The sequence below is a fragment of the Astatotilapia calliptera genome, chromosome 14 (genome assembly GCF_900246225.1).
Source record: "Astatotilapia calliptera chromosome 14, fAstCal1.2, whole genome shotgun sequence".
Taxonomy (NCBI): Eukaryota; Metazoa; Chordata; class Actinopteri; order Cichliformes; family Cichlidae; genus Astatotilapia; species Astatotilapia calliptera.
In genome coordinates this window covers 37,347,143-37,363,567 of record NC_039315.1, presented here as the reverse complement: position 1 = coordinate 37,363,567, position 16,425 = coordinate 37,347,143, and the positions used below count along the sequence as shown (strand labels likewise).

Sequence of the window (16,425 nt, the reverse complement as noted above, 5' to 3'; positions counted from 1 at the left end):
TACACCTGTGAGGTCATTTTTACAATGCAGCCTGTGATCGCTGCAGTCTGTCAGTGAGCGCTCTGCTTATTATAGCTGTGCTGTTTGTTGGAGCCTTTGTTAGTAGGTTACTTGGGACCCTGTGTAGTTTAGTGAAATTTAAAAAATAAATGTAATCCTTGTTTTATGAAGTCATTAAAGATGTATGCTGTATAATCATTCCACCCTGGAAAAAGAAGAGTTCAAAGAAATCATTAAAAGCCCACAATTACCGTGACATTCATGCCCATGATGGGTGTATGTAAACTTCTAACCACAACTGTAGGATGTAGTTTTAGACCAGTGTTTTTTCAGTTATTCGTTTCAGCTTAATGACAATACAAGCCAAAGCTTTCGATTAACAAGGCGCAGTGTGTCTGCGTGTTTTGTGCTGCCGATCCTACCTGTAGGATGCAATTGTGTTCTTTGGCTCTCTGTTGAAAGAGCAGGAATGTGTGCATGTGTGTTCAGCGTTTGTGTCTAATATTGTCTTAAACTGTTTCCCTCTGAAGCCTTGTCAGACATGCCGTACTTAACGCAAACTTGCACACACAAGCAGCCACGCACACAGGCGCTCACAAACACACACGTGTGTGCACACATACGTGCTCACCCAGTCTCAGAGCCATTGTTTCTCACACAGCAGGGCACAGGGTCGATTGCCAGTAGTGGAGCATTATCAGCCTCCCTGTGTTAGCCTGTGTGTGTGTGTGTGTGTGTGTGTGTGTGTGTGTGTGTGTGTGTGTGTGTGTGTGTGTATTTTTTGTGCAGACATGCTCTCAGCTGAGGGAGCTGGTTCACGGGCCGGTCAGAGCCGCCTTATTTCCTTTTAATTGACTTAAGATGGGCAAACAAGACCTCAGCAAGCACACGGTACCCATTACACTCACGCACAAGAAATACACAACGCCAAGGTGCACGCTAATGAAGCACACATAGTGACACACAAACAGCCACAATTGCCCCTGCGTGTGTTAGCTACTTTACAGTTCCATCAGGCTAAATGAGGGGGTTGTGTTTTCCCAGTCAGCACTGCTGCATTCCAGTTGCCTGCAGCTCTGCCAAAACTCCTCCGTGATTACTAATCTTTTTACTCACCTTGCTGATTACAGTTTACCTCGGTTTAGTTGCATGTAGTCCGTTCCAAGGTCGGCATCAGTAAGTGGGCAATATCGTTGCTCGAGAGTGGTTTAACCATGCTAGTGGCAACCTGTGAGCGTTATCATAGCCAAAAATTCTTTACTACTAACCCCAAAAGCTGTCATAGAAAAGCCAAAGGGCTCTTTAAAGGTAGACTTGATTGTTTTTTAAACTGGGAACCAGTTTCATTTGCTCTAAAGAATGTGTTTGACCCTCAAACAGATGTCCACTCGAACCTTTCTGTGCTGGGCAGGTCGGTGTGTTTAATATGAACACAAACATCTCATCTTCATTTTGTTGTTCTGGTTGGTCACAGTTCAAATTACATTTTACTCTGAGCTTGCTGATAATGCTGCAGAAAGTCAAGTTTAATTTGGCCTTTAAGATTTATACAATTGGAATTTAAAAAAACAATCCCGTGCAGCACTCCTCCAGCTCCGTCATAAACTGTGCAAATGGTGAAAAGTTGCAACAATGTTTCCGTCTCATCGAACATTTTAGGCTACAAGAGAAGCTGCTGAGGACAAACGGGGGTCTTTGGGGTTATATGTACTCAAACTAACTACATGCTTTACTCACTCATCCACCCTCCAACCCTCGATATGCATCCTGAGGAAAAACGAGTATGCTATCAAAATTTGACATCTATTTCACCAGCAAAGATTTAAAGGCAAACTTTTTTTGTTTTTATTTCCTGTTTGTCTCCTGCAGGTTATTCCTAAAAAACAGAAGTCCTCGCTCTGCCAGTCACCTCAGTTCAATTGATTTGCTTTGCTTTTGTTCCTCACAAGCATGCATCATTTTCATTGTCCATCCATCCATCCATCCATCCATCCTTCCACCTTTCCCCCTCTCTTCACTACCCAACCATTGTTTTATCATTGGTGTATGAGAGAAGAGGACAGGCGGAAGGAGGAGTTGGAGGAGGAGGAGGAGGAAGAAAGGAAGATGGACAGCTTTCTACTTTTCTGCCTTTCTGTTTGTGTGACCATTTGTTTTTGTTCTGTTATGGCCTTATAGATAGTAGCCATCCTGAACCCAAGTCGCTTAAATAAAATCATTAGATGTATTAGAAAAACTGTCTTAGTACCTGTAAAAAGTCTTTATACCACTTAATACAGTAATTTACCAAGGCCATATTTATATTTTTCCTTTTGTTCCTATCCATCAGGTGCTTCAGCCGGGAACCTGTAATAGAAGGGTTGTGTCAATGGTGCACCAGTCACAACTTTAACCATGCTGCTTGTAGGGGTCTGAGGTCAGGTTGGCAAATAAAGTTCGTTGGTCATCTTCCAGAAAAATTCCTTTTTTCCTTCAGCCACTCAGAAGGGACGCTCATCCATTTATAGCCTATAACTGTACAGGTCAACATTTTAAAAATGAATGGGCATGTTAGGTGGTGATGTTTGGAGCTGCCCAACAGACTCTGTTGTAAACAGGAGTATGGGAGAACCCGGCTTTGTGCTATAATTAATTGAAACAAGGCATTGCTGTTGTGGACGTAAAAACAAAATCTTCCACAGAGTCAGAAATCACAAAGATGTCACACCCAAATTAAACATTTACTATTAAAGAAATGAGTCCTAAAGTTAAAATTGAAGCTAGTTTCTCCAAATGTATGGAGTGTAACATACAGCAGAGCAGGATTCTTGCCCATTCAAGCATTTGGTCCAACTGTAGCTTAACCTGTTGACCCAGTCTGCATAAATTGAGTTGCAGCCTCCTAATATACTTTTTGAAAGAGCTTCTTGTTACCATTAACAAGCAGGAAAAGTTAATAAAGTAGCTACTAAATCTCTATATTATATTATAATTTGTGTAACTCCCGAGAAAGGTGATGGAGAGGTCATTTGCTTTAACAATGGGAAAAATATGATATGGCCTAAAATAATTGAGCTTTTTTAGAGTACATGTTATACACTTAACACCAACAAGGACATTATTTCTTAGGTTCTATTAAATATACATGAAATACATTCATTCTGTTTCCGAATATCAGCTGCCTCATGTGGAGCAGTTACACAGTCCTCACAGCTTTCACTGGGGACTGAACCACAGGACATTGGGCTCAGCTGCATCTATTGTGATTCAATTTTTCTGCACAGGAACTCGCACAAACATATTCAGCGCACACTCTACAGCATTTGCCCTTTAGGCAGAGAATAAAGCACATATTATACGTCCATCTTAGGACGAGATGGAAAGAAGGGTCACAGAATGAGAGAGGAAGTGCACAAGTGCACTCGTGTCTGCAGAGTAATCGACAATATGAGACTCATCCAGAGTTTCCTGCCCATACAGTCTGGCATAAGCAGATATTACAATTTTTTATAGAAATGACCTTGTAGGAGTGCTTCCCTATTAGGTGATGATAATGGAAATAGTCTGCATTGGCAGCTCATGATGACATTTTTCTGAACATTTGCTTTGGTGAGTAATAAGAATTCTGCCGTGCGCTACTATGAACGTCGCTGTACTCTCAACAAACCAGCAGGAAAAAAGCTCCCGCCGTAGCCTGTCATCAGGTGTCGAGCTCCTGCATCATAACAGTGCCTGTTGTGACCTGGAGCCAAAACACTTCACTAGTTTTTATTTATGTATTTAATGGTGTCCATGTAAAGTGTTTCGATAGTTTTCACCCAGACTGCTTTCACTGCTGTGATACCAGGTATTGCCTTACAGTGTTGGCCCAGCTAAAAGAAGAGCTTTTCTTTCTGAACTGAGAGAGATGAAAGATTCTCACCTTTCAGTTTAACCCTTCAGTTGTTGTGGTGCACGTGTGTCAAACAGGATTACTGTATCCTGGACCACCTCAGTATTATGTGTTGACGGCTGGTTTCAGTAACCAATAAATTTATATTGTCTGTAATAAAGTTGTATTTTTGTGTATTCAAAGTATCCAATCTTATTTCACATGTAAATATCCATTATGTAATCCATGTGATTTTCAGTAAATGTTTCCATATTGCATTATCATTAAACTTGTACATGTTTTGCTTTAGGCTGGGAGTTTTTAGAGATGTGCACGGTCTCACACAGATGCCCATACTGCATCATTTATTCTCAATTCCAGCTCATTTGAACATTACAGTGAATTTGTGAGGACAGCCTGTCATTACGTAGACCTCTTGTGCAGCATGTTTGAGACAGTGTGAATTGAAGTCCTGTCTATGTGCATGTGTGTTATGTGTTATTCATAGGTACAGATACCTGGTGAAAGTTCTGACAAGAACTAGAAAGAGAGATCATATTTCTCCCATTTTAGCTTCTCCTCATTTGCAAATTAAAATTCTTCTGTACAAGTTCTTGTAGTGCCATAGACGCCCTCTCTATGTTTCCTTTGTGATTAAGATGATAGTTAGGGCTGGAGCAGGTGAACCTGAACCGTCAGGCTTGTGATACACTGTGATGCACTGAGTATTTCTTCTCTCTCACCTCTTTCACTCCACATGCCTTTATAAACCACTTCTCTCCTATAGTGTGTGCCTATACTCTCCTTTTCCCTCTTTCTCCTCGCCCCTCAGCCGGTCATGGCAGACCCCGCCCCACCTTGATCTTGTTTCTGGCTGAGGTTTCTTATTGATATTGCACCAAATCACAAGAACAGTTGCATCAAGACATAAACATAAATAAGAAGCACATTAAGGGGATGAAGGGGATCTTTGCTTAAACCAAATGAATAAATAGACACAACATTTCCTTAATAACCAAGTAGAACATTTCTTTTATCCATACACTATCATGCAGAATTGTAAATGCATGCACGCTTATGTGTGATATGCGCTTTCATAAGTCCAAAAGTATTAAGTAGTCTGCAAGTTTTTCTCGCCAACTATGTGGAATCCAGAGAGAGTGACATAACCAAAGTATCCTGCCTAAAGATGCTTTGCCAGGGCTTTAATGGAGCCATGTTCAGTTACTGCTTGTTTGTGGGTCCTCTGCCCTCAGATTTGTATTGGGAAAAGTAAGCATGCTAATTAGGACTGTGGTCTCTTAAGTGACTCCTTTCTGTGCCTTGAGAAGCTCCAGATTTGCATTTACCCCTATATTTTGGGGGAGTATTTATCATTACTGCAATGTGACATCCTATCCGCTTGGGACAATTGCTAGTGTACTGGTTCCACTGGCAGCCATACATCTCCACCATGTTTGATTGATTATGTTAAGTCCTTCTTTTTCTAGATTTTTTCGGTATTGTAATCTGGCCCTTCTCTTCTTGATTGTTACCAGTGGTTTGCATGTAAACCCTTGGCATAAACGCTCTGTATTTACACGTATGAAGGCATTGCTTGATTGTAGAGTTTGACCACAACAAGCCTGCGTGAGTATTCGTGAAATGGCTCGATCCTGTGAGCGGATTTTTCTTTACCAAGGAAAGAATTCACTTTAGCTTTCTTCAGTTGTCATTTTTGTGTCGTCGAGCTCAACAGCACGTTCCTTTCTTTGTAAGATTCCACTTAATTGTTGATTTCTGTCTCTCCTAAAATTTCAGCGCTCACTAATAAGTTCTGCATTTGGAATCAACTCCAGACCTTTTGTCTCCTCAATATGTCATTAAATATGTCAACATGTCATCGAAGAAACAGACGCACTGCTTGTATGCCAACAGCAGAGACTATTTAAAAGTAATGTGATAATTTTGTTACCTGTGCTTATCAATCACACCTTGAACGATTCACTTACAAAATCGAATGTAACCACACGTAAAGACAAAAGTAACCAAACTGTGTCACCTTCTTAAATACTTGGATGTACATACAGCCACCTGCCTGAAGAGCATTTGGTTTATTTGTCTTAACAAGCTGAAAGCTAAACTTTTCATGTGAATCTCACAGAAGAACGTCACACCACAGTCAAGTGATTTGCGGGCAAGGAAGAAGGTCCATCTTTGCAAAGTTCAAAGAGCCACCAAGCGTAATTTATTCCAGCGTAACTTTACTATAGGCAGGCTTAATAATGTGAACCCTGCTGACACCCTGTGTCCCCGAGTTCACATTTTGCTATGTACAAGTCTGTGTTGCACTCCTCTCCCAATTTGAATCATTACTCTCCACTTTGTAATCAGCTCCAACAATTATAACCTCACAGCGTGCCTCTGATTACTGTCCGGGTGTATTTTGGAGTGTTCTGGGAATGTTGTGGAAAAAACCCTGATTCTGGTCCCAGCAGAACTCTAGGTTACACACATTTACAGTAACCCTGTCTGTGTGCTTGTGTGTGGGTTGCCGTTCGTTTGAAGTGCTCATTCCCCCTAAATTACAGTGCTGCCATAATGAAGTATTACCATGCAATTCCAAGGCAGACCAGTACAAAGAAAGCGATCGTGTGTGTGTGTGTGTGTGTGTGTGTGTGTGTGTGTGTGTGTGTGTGTGTTCGACACTTGAGGTGAAAGTTCAAATGCGATGCCCGAGCAAAGACTGTCTGCCAGGCCAAAGTGTGCATGTTGTCTGGGTGTGTTCCTGTGTGCGTTTGCATGTGTTTTATGAAACAAGTAGAAAAATAGCTTTTTTGTGTAATGCAGGCCCTCTGAGCTGAGGCGTGTTTGCAGTTGCGTGAGTCTCATCCCAGTTGTGTTTCTAAATGTGTGGATCCACCAGCCAGCTGTGACAAAGCTCAGTTTGAGCTCACACATACGCACTCGGAGGTGCGGACGTCTTTGGCTGCAGGCTGTGCTGGCCTCACCTACGGCCTCCCCAGCGTGCTGAATGTTGCATGAGGCCCAGCCGCCTCATACATACTGCATCAGCACAAACATGCCATCTGATTTTATACATAGTGCATTGGCACCTGTACTCACCTTGACTGGCAAGCATGCAATCCATTTTTCATCAACGCGTTCAATGGGACGGCTCTTTTAGGACACGGCAGTAGGAGGTGGTAGATGTTTGTCGGCGATGGCGTATTTTGTTGTTTCCCGTTTGGCACTCTGCACTGTGCAGCGTTTTTGTTTGCTTGGTTTTTTTCCTCTTTTGTTGTTGTTTCCTGGGAGCACTCCCAGTGTAGATGCATGAGCATATATCTAAAGCTGAACTTGGTTTTCTTATAGTATGCTATGTTAGTTGCTACATAGAGTCGATCCCCTTCAGGCAGCAGGAATTTTTGTTTTCTGGCCAGGCAATCATTAACCTTTAGAAAGATGTCAGTTCAGTTCACCTTTTTATTATTGAAAACTAGTGGTGCAACGGACCAAAAATCTCACGGTTCGGATCGGATCACGGTTTTAAGTCACAGATCGGATCAATTTTCGGATCAGCGAAAAAAATTTAACATTTACTTATTGAAGTATTTTTTGCCTGTTAAAAACATTCAACGCAAGACCCATTCCACGCAATTATTAAAAAAAAATTATGGTCTCTCGAGGCCCGGTAGCAAACCCCCGGGATTGCTGTTCTAGCCTATTGGGGGCGACCGTGGCTCAGGGGGTTGGGAAGTGTATCTGTAACCGGAAGGTCGCCGGTTCGATCCCCGGGTTCTCTGTCCTGGTCGTTGTGTCCTTGGGCAAGACACTTTACCCTACTTGCCTACTGGTGTCGGCCAGAGGGGCCGATGGCGCGATATGGCAGCCTCGCTTCTGTCAGTCTGCCCCAGGGCAGCTGTGGCTACAACTGTAGCTTGCTTCCACCAGTGTATGAATGTGAGAGTGAATGAATAGTGGCATTGTAAAGCGCTTTGGGTGCCTTGAAAAGCGCTATATAAATCCAATCCATTATTATTATTATTATTATTATTGACGACCAGCATCTTCAGGTAAATCTTTAAAGTGAAAGTTTGAGGGACTTCTGGGCCACACTGAGCCAATGTTTCAGGAACGCATGTGGTTTATGTCCTTTTTTTCCCAATACAGAATTTAATAGACACTGTTGTGAAAGAGCTATAACTACACAGCCAGACTACAGGTAAATAATATTTTCTACAGACTGGACTGTTTAGTGTACCCCTTCCGGTCCGAGCGCCTTATGTTTGACACCAGTGGTGTAGAGTTTGAATCCTCGTTCAAGCTGCTGCAGCTCAGAAGAGCAAAAAAATAATTAGAAAATTACTGATTTCATGCAAAGAAAGTGCAATCATTGCTCAGCGTCACAGAAAAACTCCTGGACATTTGTAATATTTCAATTTCAGCTTGTTTTTGTCCCCAGGTTACCAAAAAGCTAAAGAATGCAACAGTAAAAAGATCAGTTTTAGCATCAGTTCTAGTAAGATCGTTTCTGCCAAACAGATATTGAAGCCACTTGAGTCTAAGCACCTTGAGCCCCCAGCTAGATCCTCAAAACACAAGGTGCTGTCACTGTGGCTACTATCAGCTAACATCTCGTGCCCCCAACCAATGACCTATCTAGGCTGTGTATTATAGCTAGCGTGCTAACAGTACTGGGGCCAAGCACCCTTTAGCAAGTCTCCCCTGCAAAGCAGAGTCTCCTAAATGAAAACCATTCCACTCTGCCTGCTTCCCAAGCTCTGCTCAGGGACAGGAGCCATGGGGTCAACAGCTGGTGGAGGATATGGCAATTGTTTATGAAAAAATGCTTTCTCAAGCCCACCAAAAACACACACTTGGGGGTGGTGGGTGGGGAGGGGGTTGGGCTCTGCCCCTGAACAGCCAACAGCTGGGAAGGGTTGGGGAGTAGCCTAGAGGCTGGCAAGTTGCCCCCTCCCCTCCGGTCCAGATGGGGGAGGTTAGGCTGAGGCTAGCTGCAGCCCACCCCTCTCCTCCACTTCCCAAACTTCCCATTCCCATTAAGGAGAGGCTAGAGATTGTGAAGGAAGGGAAAGGAGGAAGAAAAGCAAAAGAGCATGACTGCTGTTTTTTCTCCCCCAACCCTCCCTCCATCTTCGGCCTAATCAAATAAAGCAGGAAGCTTCCGAGACGGAAGAGGAGTGTTTATTGATATTTGTGTGTGCTCCTTCACCCTCTCTCATGTCCCCACTGTTTATTTTCTCTCCACCACTTTTGAAAATTCTGATATTGTCAATGTTTTCAGCCCATATATCATGCCTAACTGAATGTTTGAACGCTGCTGAGGCAAAAAGGTTATGTTTCTTTCTGCTTCTTACAATATACCATTATCTTAAATTGAGCCACTGGGAAATTACACACCAACTCGACATCCGTTGCAAAACGGCTATGACCAGTCAATTTATTGTAATAAGAGGGTGTCATATGAAATGAAATGGCCTTAAATAAGAATTGATGATCCCATCCGTCTATAGCATTGGTCAGACATAAAGCCGTGCACACACACACGTGCGCCGCTTGTACTTGAGCTTGTACTTGAAAATCCTGATGAGGGTATTGTGTTACCAGTACCTTTTAGTGCCTAAAAAGTTGAAATTGCATCTTTAGGTAGTGCACAGACTCAACTCAAAAGTGGCCTTTAAGTGGAAAACTGTGTTGGGAACTGGATGAAGGCCTTAAGTTAGATCTTATGGGAAGCAGTGCAGAGAACGAAGAAGCTCAATCATGTAACATAAAGGCAGACTGATGCCGGAGTTTCCAATCGGGCATCCCCCTCCCTGAAAACTTTCCTGCTCAGACAGTTTTGTGCATTTGATGGCAGTACAAGACCTCAGTTGGACTTGAAAATGATTAGACCCATGCGTGTTTTAGGGATGGGATTCCAATCTTTGACCAATATTGAAATAATAAACATTGTGGTAGGAGTATAAAGTGCACTGAACCCAAGCCAGATCCCCGACACTTCCTATGTAAGAGCGCAAGCATACACTCCAGCAAGTTTAAGACTTTTATATGGCTATGTAAAACCCAAGAATAACCACTGGGTAGTTGTACTGATGTAAAAATCATCTGCACAGACGTTTGAAAGGAAACCGTATTCTTTTTAAAGCATCGTAATGTGCAACAAACGTCATTGTTGCGATATGCAACATCAGAAATGTTTTCAGACTAAGATGCCAAAGTCGGATGTTAGTATTCTGATACCTGCACCCAGTGGTCTTCTCTTCAAAGTGCAGTGAACCCTTGTAAAACCTGTTTGGCACCGCTGAGAGGATCTGGTGTTTGAATGGCACGGCACTGAGAAGTTGCCATGACTAACAAAGGGAAACTTTTTTTTCTTGAACTGCCACTGTGAGAGCCCGTCTTGTTATTTTCAATAGTCCTTTTGTTAGAGTTCATTGAGAGGCGACAGCTTGATTTCCCCTCAAGCCATCCATATGTGCACATGCTGCTGCTCTCTGACATGTCACTCGTCATATCATTGTGTGTGTGTGTGTGTGTGTGTGTGTGTGTGTGTGTGTGTGTGTGCATTAATCTACCTGCAACCCTGTGGGCTTGCTGCTGACTGCTTCCTAAAGGTCAGACCATATGACCTCTGGGGGTTCAGGCCAAATCAGTATCCTGGGGTGCTCTCGTCTCTGAAGAAAACATTATCTGTCCAAAATCTAAATGCATTCACTTGACAACATTGATCCATATATGTATATGTGTATGTATGTGTATGGCTAAATTATTGTTTTTGATTTTATGGAAATATACTGTTTTATTTGTTCATATGAACATTTGGGTCAGAAAGTAGTCAAACATTAAAAAAAGAGAAATTTTATTCTTAAAAAAATCTGTATGAATGAAAGGAATTTTAACAAGAGAGCAAAAAAAAAAAAAACAGATGGAAGAAGGAATTAAACAGAAAAAGATGATGCATAGTGGACATAGAAGCACCTATGTGTCTTGCTATATACAAATACAAGTGTATTAAATTGAATTAAAATGGAGGAACCAAGATGGTTAAAGAAAGTCCGTGAAAACTAAACGGATCAACGAAGGCATGGACGAAGGAAGAAAGAAGGTAAAAGGAGAGAAAGAAATGAAAAGAAGGACTAACACTGACGCACAAGCACACACAAGCATACGTGCGCACTTCCTAGGGAAAACCATTTGTAGGATGTAATTGTGAGGTAATGGAGGCTGGTCTGAGGGGTGAGGGGTTAAAGGTCAGAAGTGTGTTGTTGAAGAGGCCTCAGTCATCAGCCGTCAGCCAGGGTCATGTCACGTGTGTGTGTGCACCAGTGTGCCTCCAAACTAGGCCTTAGTTAAAAACATAAGGGCAACCCTTATACCCTTAATACACACGCACACACACACACACACACACACACACACACACGCGCACGCACACACACACGCGCACGCACGCACGCACGCACGCACGCACACACGCACACGCACACACACACACGCGCACGCACACACACACACGCGCACGCACACACACACACACACACACGCACACGCACGCACACACACACACGGTTTCTACCAAAATATTGAAAAAATCTGTTTCTGTTTTGCAATTTGAATTTCACTTCATATTACCTGGAATCAGTCTCTCTAACCCCAGCTGTGTGTCACTATACAGCGCACACACATACACACAGGTGTAATTCTAATCGTCCAGGTTTCCCTCTAAGCCCGCTCGCACTCCTCCAGTCCCCTTACCAATTAACATATGTAAGAGCGACAAGGTCTAACTTTTAATGAGAAAAGCCAGGCTGCCCTGCAACTTTGTAGCAAGTTTTGCTACATAGAATACGATGTAGCAAAACTGAAGGGAATTTAATACAAAGTCTAATATGATACATTGACAAATTCTGTAACTGTCTTTTGCTACATTGTAAGCATTATGTAGGATACTATTTAACATGGCAATGAATTTTAATTTCATTAAAACTTTAGACACAGCAAGTTCCAAGAAGCAGTTTTAGTTGTTGCTCAGTTAAATTAGACCAGTAGGATGGGTCCTCTCTGTTTGAATTCAGGCTGTCTACTGCATATTGCTGACATACTGTAGTTGATCTTTTAGCACAGATCTTTTTACACACAGCACAAATCATCATTTAGATCCAAATTAAATAGCTAGACTAGAATCACGGGGTCTGGTGTTGGCAAGGAGAGAGCAGAAAACAAGACAAAATTCTTGTTAAGTCTCGTTATTACTTGAAATCATTTCCGTGTCCTCTCAGAAATGTTATTTATGACAAAAAAGGAAAAGTAACAGTGATTCTTTCTGTCCGTTCATGTGAGGCGCAAGTGTCTCACTCATAGAGGATTATCTGCCCTAACTTGGTTAAAACGTCCTTTCATCATCGTTAGTCTCAGTGTGATGTTGTACATATGTATTTAAGCTGTGCTGAAAGAGGAAGAACTTCATGTTCAATAACTTACATACTGACACTTTCATCATGTACATATAGGAATAAAATTCAAATCAGTAAAAAACTAGTGATGGTTTAGAAAAAAATCTGTTTGATGTCAAGTTTGTTATTTATATCAACATAAGGACTCTACAAGCAACAGGTATACATGAAGTCCTGATAGGATAGAAATCTAAATATGTACTATTTTTATATATTGTAAAGTTCCTCAAGAGCCTAGTTGGTTACACATTAACCTGATAAAATAAGATAATAATCAGGTACTTAGTTTAGTCCCTTATGGATTGAATTAGGAAGGACATGTGGCATAAAAATCTGCCACATCAAACATGCAGCGCTACCTGCTGTGGTGGCCAACCAGAAGCTAAAAGTAGCCTCTGGATAAACAGAAAAATATATTGAACAGAATGAAAAAAAGTGCAGTTTCTGGAATAGCAGCATCCACAGAAAAGGTGCAGACCTGCTAATGAAGGGGAGATCACCCAGCTCCAGTATGGCTTATGATTTTTAGCTGTGTGACTTTCTAACTGCACCACGTAACAATAAGTCTGAAGTGCTCTTTGCACAGTGACCGACTTGCTATTAGTACTCACTTTGTGCACAACTTACTGCACACAAAATCGGAAATCTTAATCTGTAAGAAAGTTCTTTTCAGCTGTGCTTTTCAGTATTTCAGTATACGAATGCACAATAAAACATTTTTCTGATACCTGTGATTTATTTTTGGTCTGTACTTATAAGAGATATTTAATATATATTCTGTCCCTTCTAACTAAACCTTCTTTGAAGAAAAAGATGTGTTATTCCTTTCAGAACTTTACTGACATTTAGTGTCAGTACTAACCGGTGTATTATGTACGGCTAAATATGTAGTCCAAAACACATAGACATATTAGATTATAATATTTAGGAAAACTTTTGTTTGAATTGTTTTATGTTCACTCAAATTTGTTTTTCTGATGTGAAGAACACATGACTTGATCGAGCTTGTTGCTTCTCTAAATGATTCTCAGAAAATTCTTATTTAATCTGATGAAATAAAACAAGCAGACCACAATCAAGGTATTACACACTATTATGTGAAAAAATGAAGTCCCATCAAGGAATGTTGTTTTGGGCCTATAGTCACTGCCTGCAGTACAGCAAACACAGGTAAACTTAAAGGCCGTGAGTGTGGAGACTCAGGATTGCTTCTGGTTCGGCTGCAGCTCAGGAGGAAAAGCAGGTCTGGTATTCATTGGAAGGTTGGTGGTTTGATCCCTGCTCCAGTCTCAATGGGCAAGATACTAACCTAAGTTGTTCTGTGATGGACCCATCGAGTGTGAATGTTGGATAGGAAGCAGTTACTTAGGAAAAGCATAGAAAAAAAGTGCTTGCATGAATGGGTGAATGAAGTTGTATAAAGCACTTTGAGTGCTCGGGTAGAGCAGAAAAGTCCTGCATACGAACCATTATGTTTAAGGTACTAGGTTAGGATTCGCTTCATGGACTGATTATGTGTCTGGATGAAATCTGTCCCTTCACAACACTAACTGTGCATTTCCATGTGAAGCAGCACTTTGAGAAGAATCTATGTGTGATGAGTTTTGTGAGTCGTCTCTGTCAGTATTGTGATAACCTGGCGTCTCACAGTACAGACGCTGTACATCTTGTGGAAAAACGGTGGTTTTTTGATGAAAACTGATGCAAATGTGACGCGCTCTACCCTTCATAGTCATCGCATCTCACCGTCTACGAGAGACGTGGGACCAATGTGCACTCACTGCTGCTGTGAAACTCGTTTTGAAGAATAATCGCGCGCTGACGTCAGCACACTTCAGTGTATTTACATTATACTACAGGCACTTTTACACAAGTAGATATTTGTGTCCAGCTTTCAAATGTGCCCGTCAAAGTCAGTCAGAATTACACATTGTTCCGAGTAACTGAGCAAACCATTTAACTACAGAACATGCGCTTGGTGGTCTAACAAGTAAATCCTGAAATCACTGTGTTTAAGTGCCATGTCTGTAACTGTTTCAGGTGATGTAATTACTAATGTCCTAATGTGGTTAAATACCTGATGTTCTGAGTGTGCACTCTTACAAACAAATCGCACGGCATCAGTTTGCAAACCTTGTATGTTGCATTCTTTGTGAGAATTCTCTGAGAATGATACAAGGCGTGTGCGTGTGAGTGTGAGTCTTCCCTGTTAGGCCTGAATCAGTCTGTAAACAGACACCTATGAGCAGCTGGGCATTTGGCCTCAGTACAACTCCCTCACAGAGAGGAAATGTTGACCTCCACACACACACACACACACACACACACTGACAAGCACCCAGACAGTGTATGCATACATGCACCGACAAGCAGCACATCACCACACACAAACATCCATAAACACACACATCTACTCAACAACGCACTCTCACACAAACACATTTCCCTTAGCTCCCACAGGAGACAGACGCTGCCATGTTTACTGGCTCGCCGGAAACTTTAACAGGAGGGAGTGAGAGACCAGCAGCTATCATTGTCTCTCTCCTCCTGACATGCCCCCCCCCCTCGCCCTCCTTTTTTTTCCTTTTTTTGTTTCTTTCAGACGTCTCTATATCAACACTTTGGTCAGTTTATTTGTCCAAGGCAACAACTCAGCAAGTTTTATTGCTCCCCAAATCTAAATCAGGAGGGGGTGTAGGGGACAAATTTCCGGATGAACAACCCAGTGGACGCACTCAGGAGAATGTAAACTGGGCCTGGAGCATAAGTGATAACAAATAAGAGATGTTCTCTAGCTGTGAGCTGTACACTTCAAATGTTTTTGTTTTTACTCTGAAGGACACCGAGGAGTCTGACTGGAGCTTCAGCCAGGAAAACACTCCAGAAGCTTCCAAGCACTGCTGTCCAGTCTGTCTCTCTCTCAAGAGCTGGCTTGTCCTGGCCTTCACACACTCAGAGGAAGGCTTTTTAGTTTTTTAATTTTGTCTGGCAGCTGGAATGATTCACTGAATCTGATGATTCATTGTGAGGAAAGGGAGCTCTAATAATTTCCCTCCTTCGACAAATAACAAAAGGTGCAGTTGTGGAATTTCAGCAGACATAAAAACAGTTTAGTATCTCAGATCCTTTGTTACTCAGAAGAATCTGAACCTTTTTATTCCATTTTCATCTGCTGAGACTTTCACCTTCAAAGACTCACTGACGTACACACTGTCCCGCTGTTGTTGATAGTCAGGAACTTCTAATTCTCTTCGTCTAGTTATTGCTTTTATCTGCTTCTCTCTCAGTTCTTCCATCCTTTGTTCCTCTCTTCTTTTGCTCCATTCTCCTTAGCTTTCTTTAACCCTCTTAAAGAAAGTCATTCCTAATTTTTGCTACTAGAAATGCAATAAATCAGTTTTGTGTGCCGAGAGATCCTCCCTCCATATTCACCCTGTCCTTCAGATGCTGTTTGGAAATGTGTACATGCATTTGTAATCCATAGGGACATTGCTTGTAGAACTATCTTAATATATCAGCTTGATTATTTTCTGTCATTTCAATAAGGAGATATCACCTGGAAGAAATGAACATGACTCATTGTGATAGAGAAATTCATGTGTTTGGCGTTTAGACTCCGATGACCCGTCGTGGCCGAATGAAATCCAAGCAGTGATAGGATTTAGGACCAGACCCCCTGGAGTCTAGACACTGTGTAAAGTGGAGGTGGGAAGGAGGTGGGTTCCAGTCGGAAAAGGAGAATGACGGAGAGCACAGATTCAAACCATGCGAAGCGGAGGCCGATTGTCTTGGCTTCATGAAAGAAAGTCACCTGGTTGGGCAGGTGACCCATGAAGCTGACTGTAAGGACCTGGATTCATTTTCTGTGTCATCCCACCTGCTTTCCTGTCGGCTTTCTCCACTGTGCTGTTAAAGAAAGGCTTAAAAATGCCTCCAAAAAAAAAAGTATTTCTTGATTTGTTTATTTGATAGTGTTCGCTGCCTGTGGTTATGGCTTTTGCTCTCTGACAGGAAGGAAAGTCCTGAGGAAGCTCTTGTAATAATAATAATAATAATAATGGATACTTTATTGATCCCCATGGGGAAATTACTTGTTTTTCTCTGCATTTGACCCAT

At 41.9% G+C, this 16,425-nt stretch overlaps 1 protein-coding gene across 8 annotated transcripts in view; it reads left to right on the top strand.

Annotated features, from left to right (window-relative positions):
- The window catches only part of bcas3 (BCAS3 microtubule associated cell migration factor), a 315,169-nt gene that overhangs the window by 166,902 nt on the left and 131,842 nt on the right, over positions 1 to 16,425 (top strand). Inside the window, exon 23 of one of the 8 annotated variants that reach the window (XM_026193355.1) lies at positions 1,870 to 6,483. The exons of the other annotated variants lie outside the window; for them this stretch is intronic. Coding sequence (XP_026049140.1) covers positions 1,870 to 1,880 — 11 coding nt within the window. The 3' untranslated portion in view covers positions 1,881 to 6,483. Of the gene's footprint in view, positions 1 to 1,869; positions 6,484 to 16,425 lie in introns of those variants that run through there. 8 annotated transcript variants of the gene reach the window in all.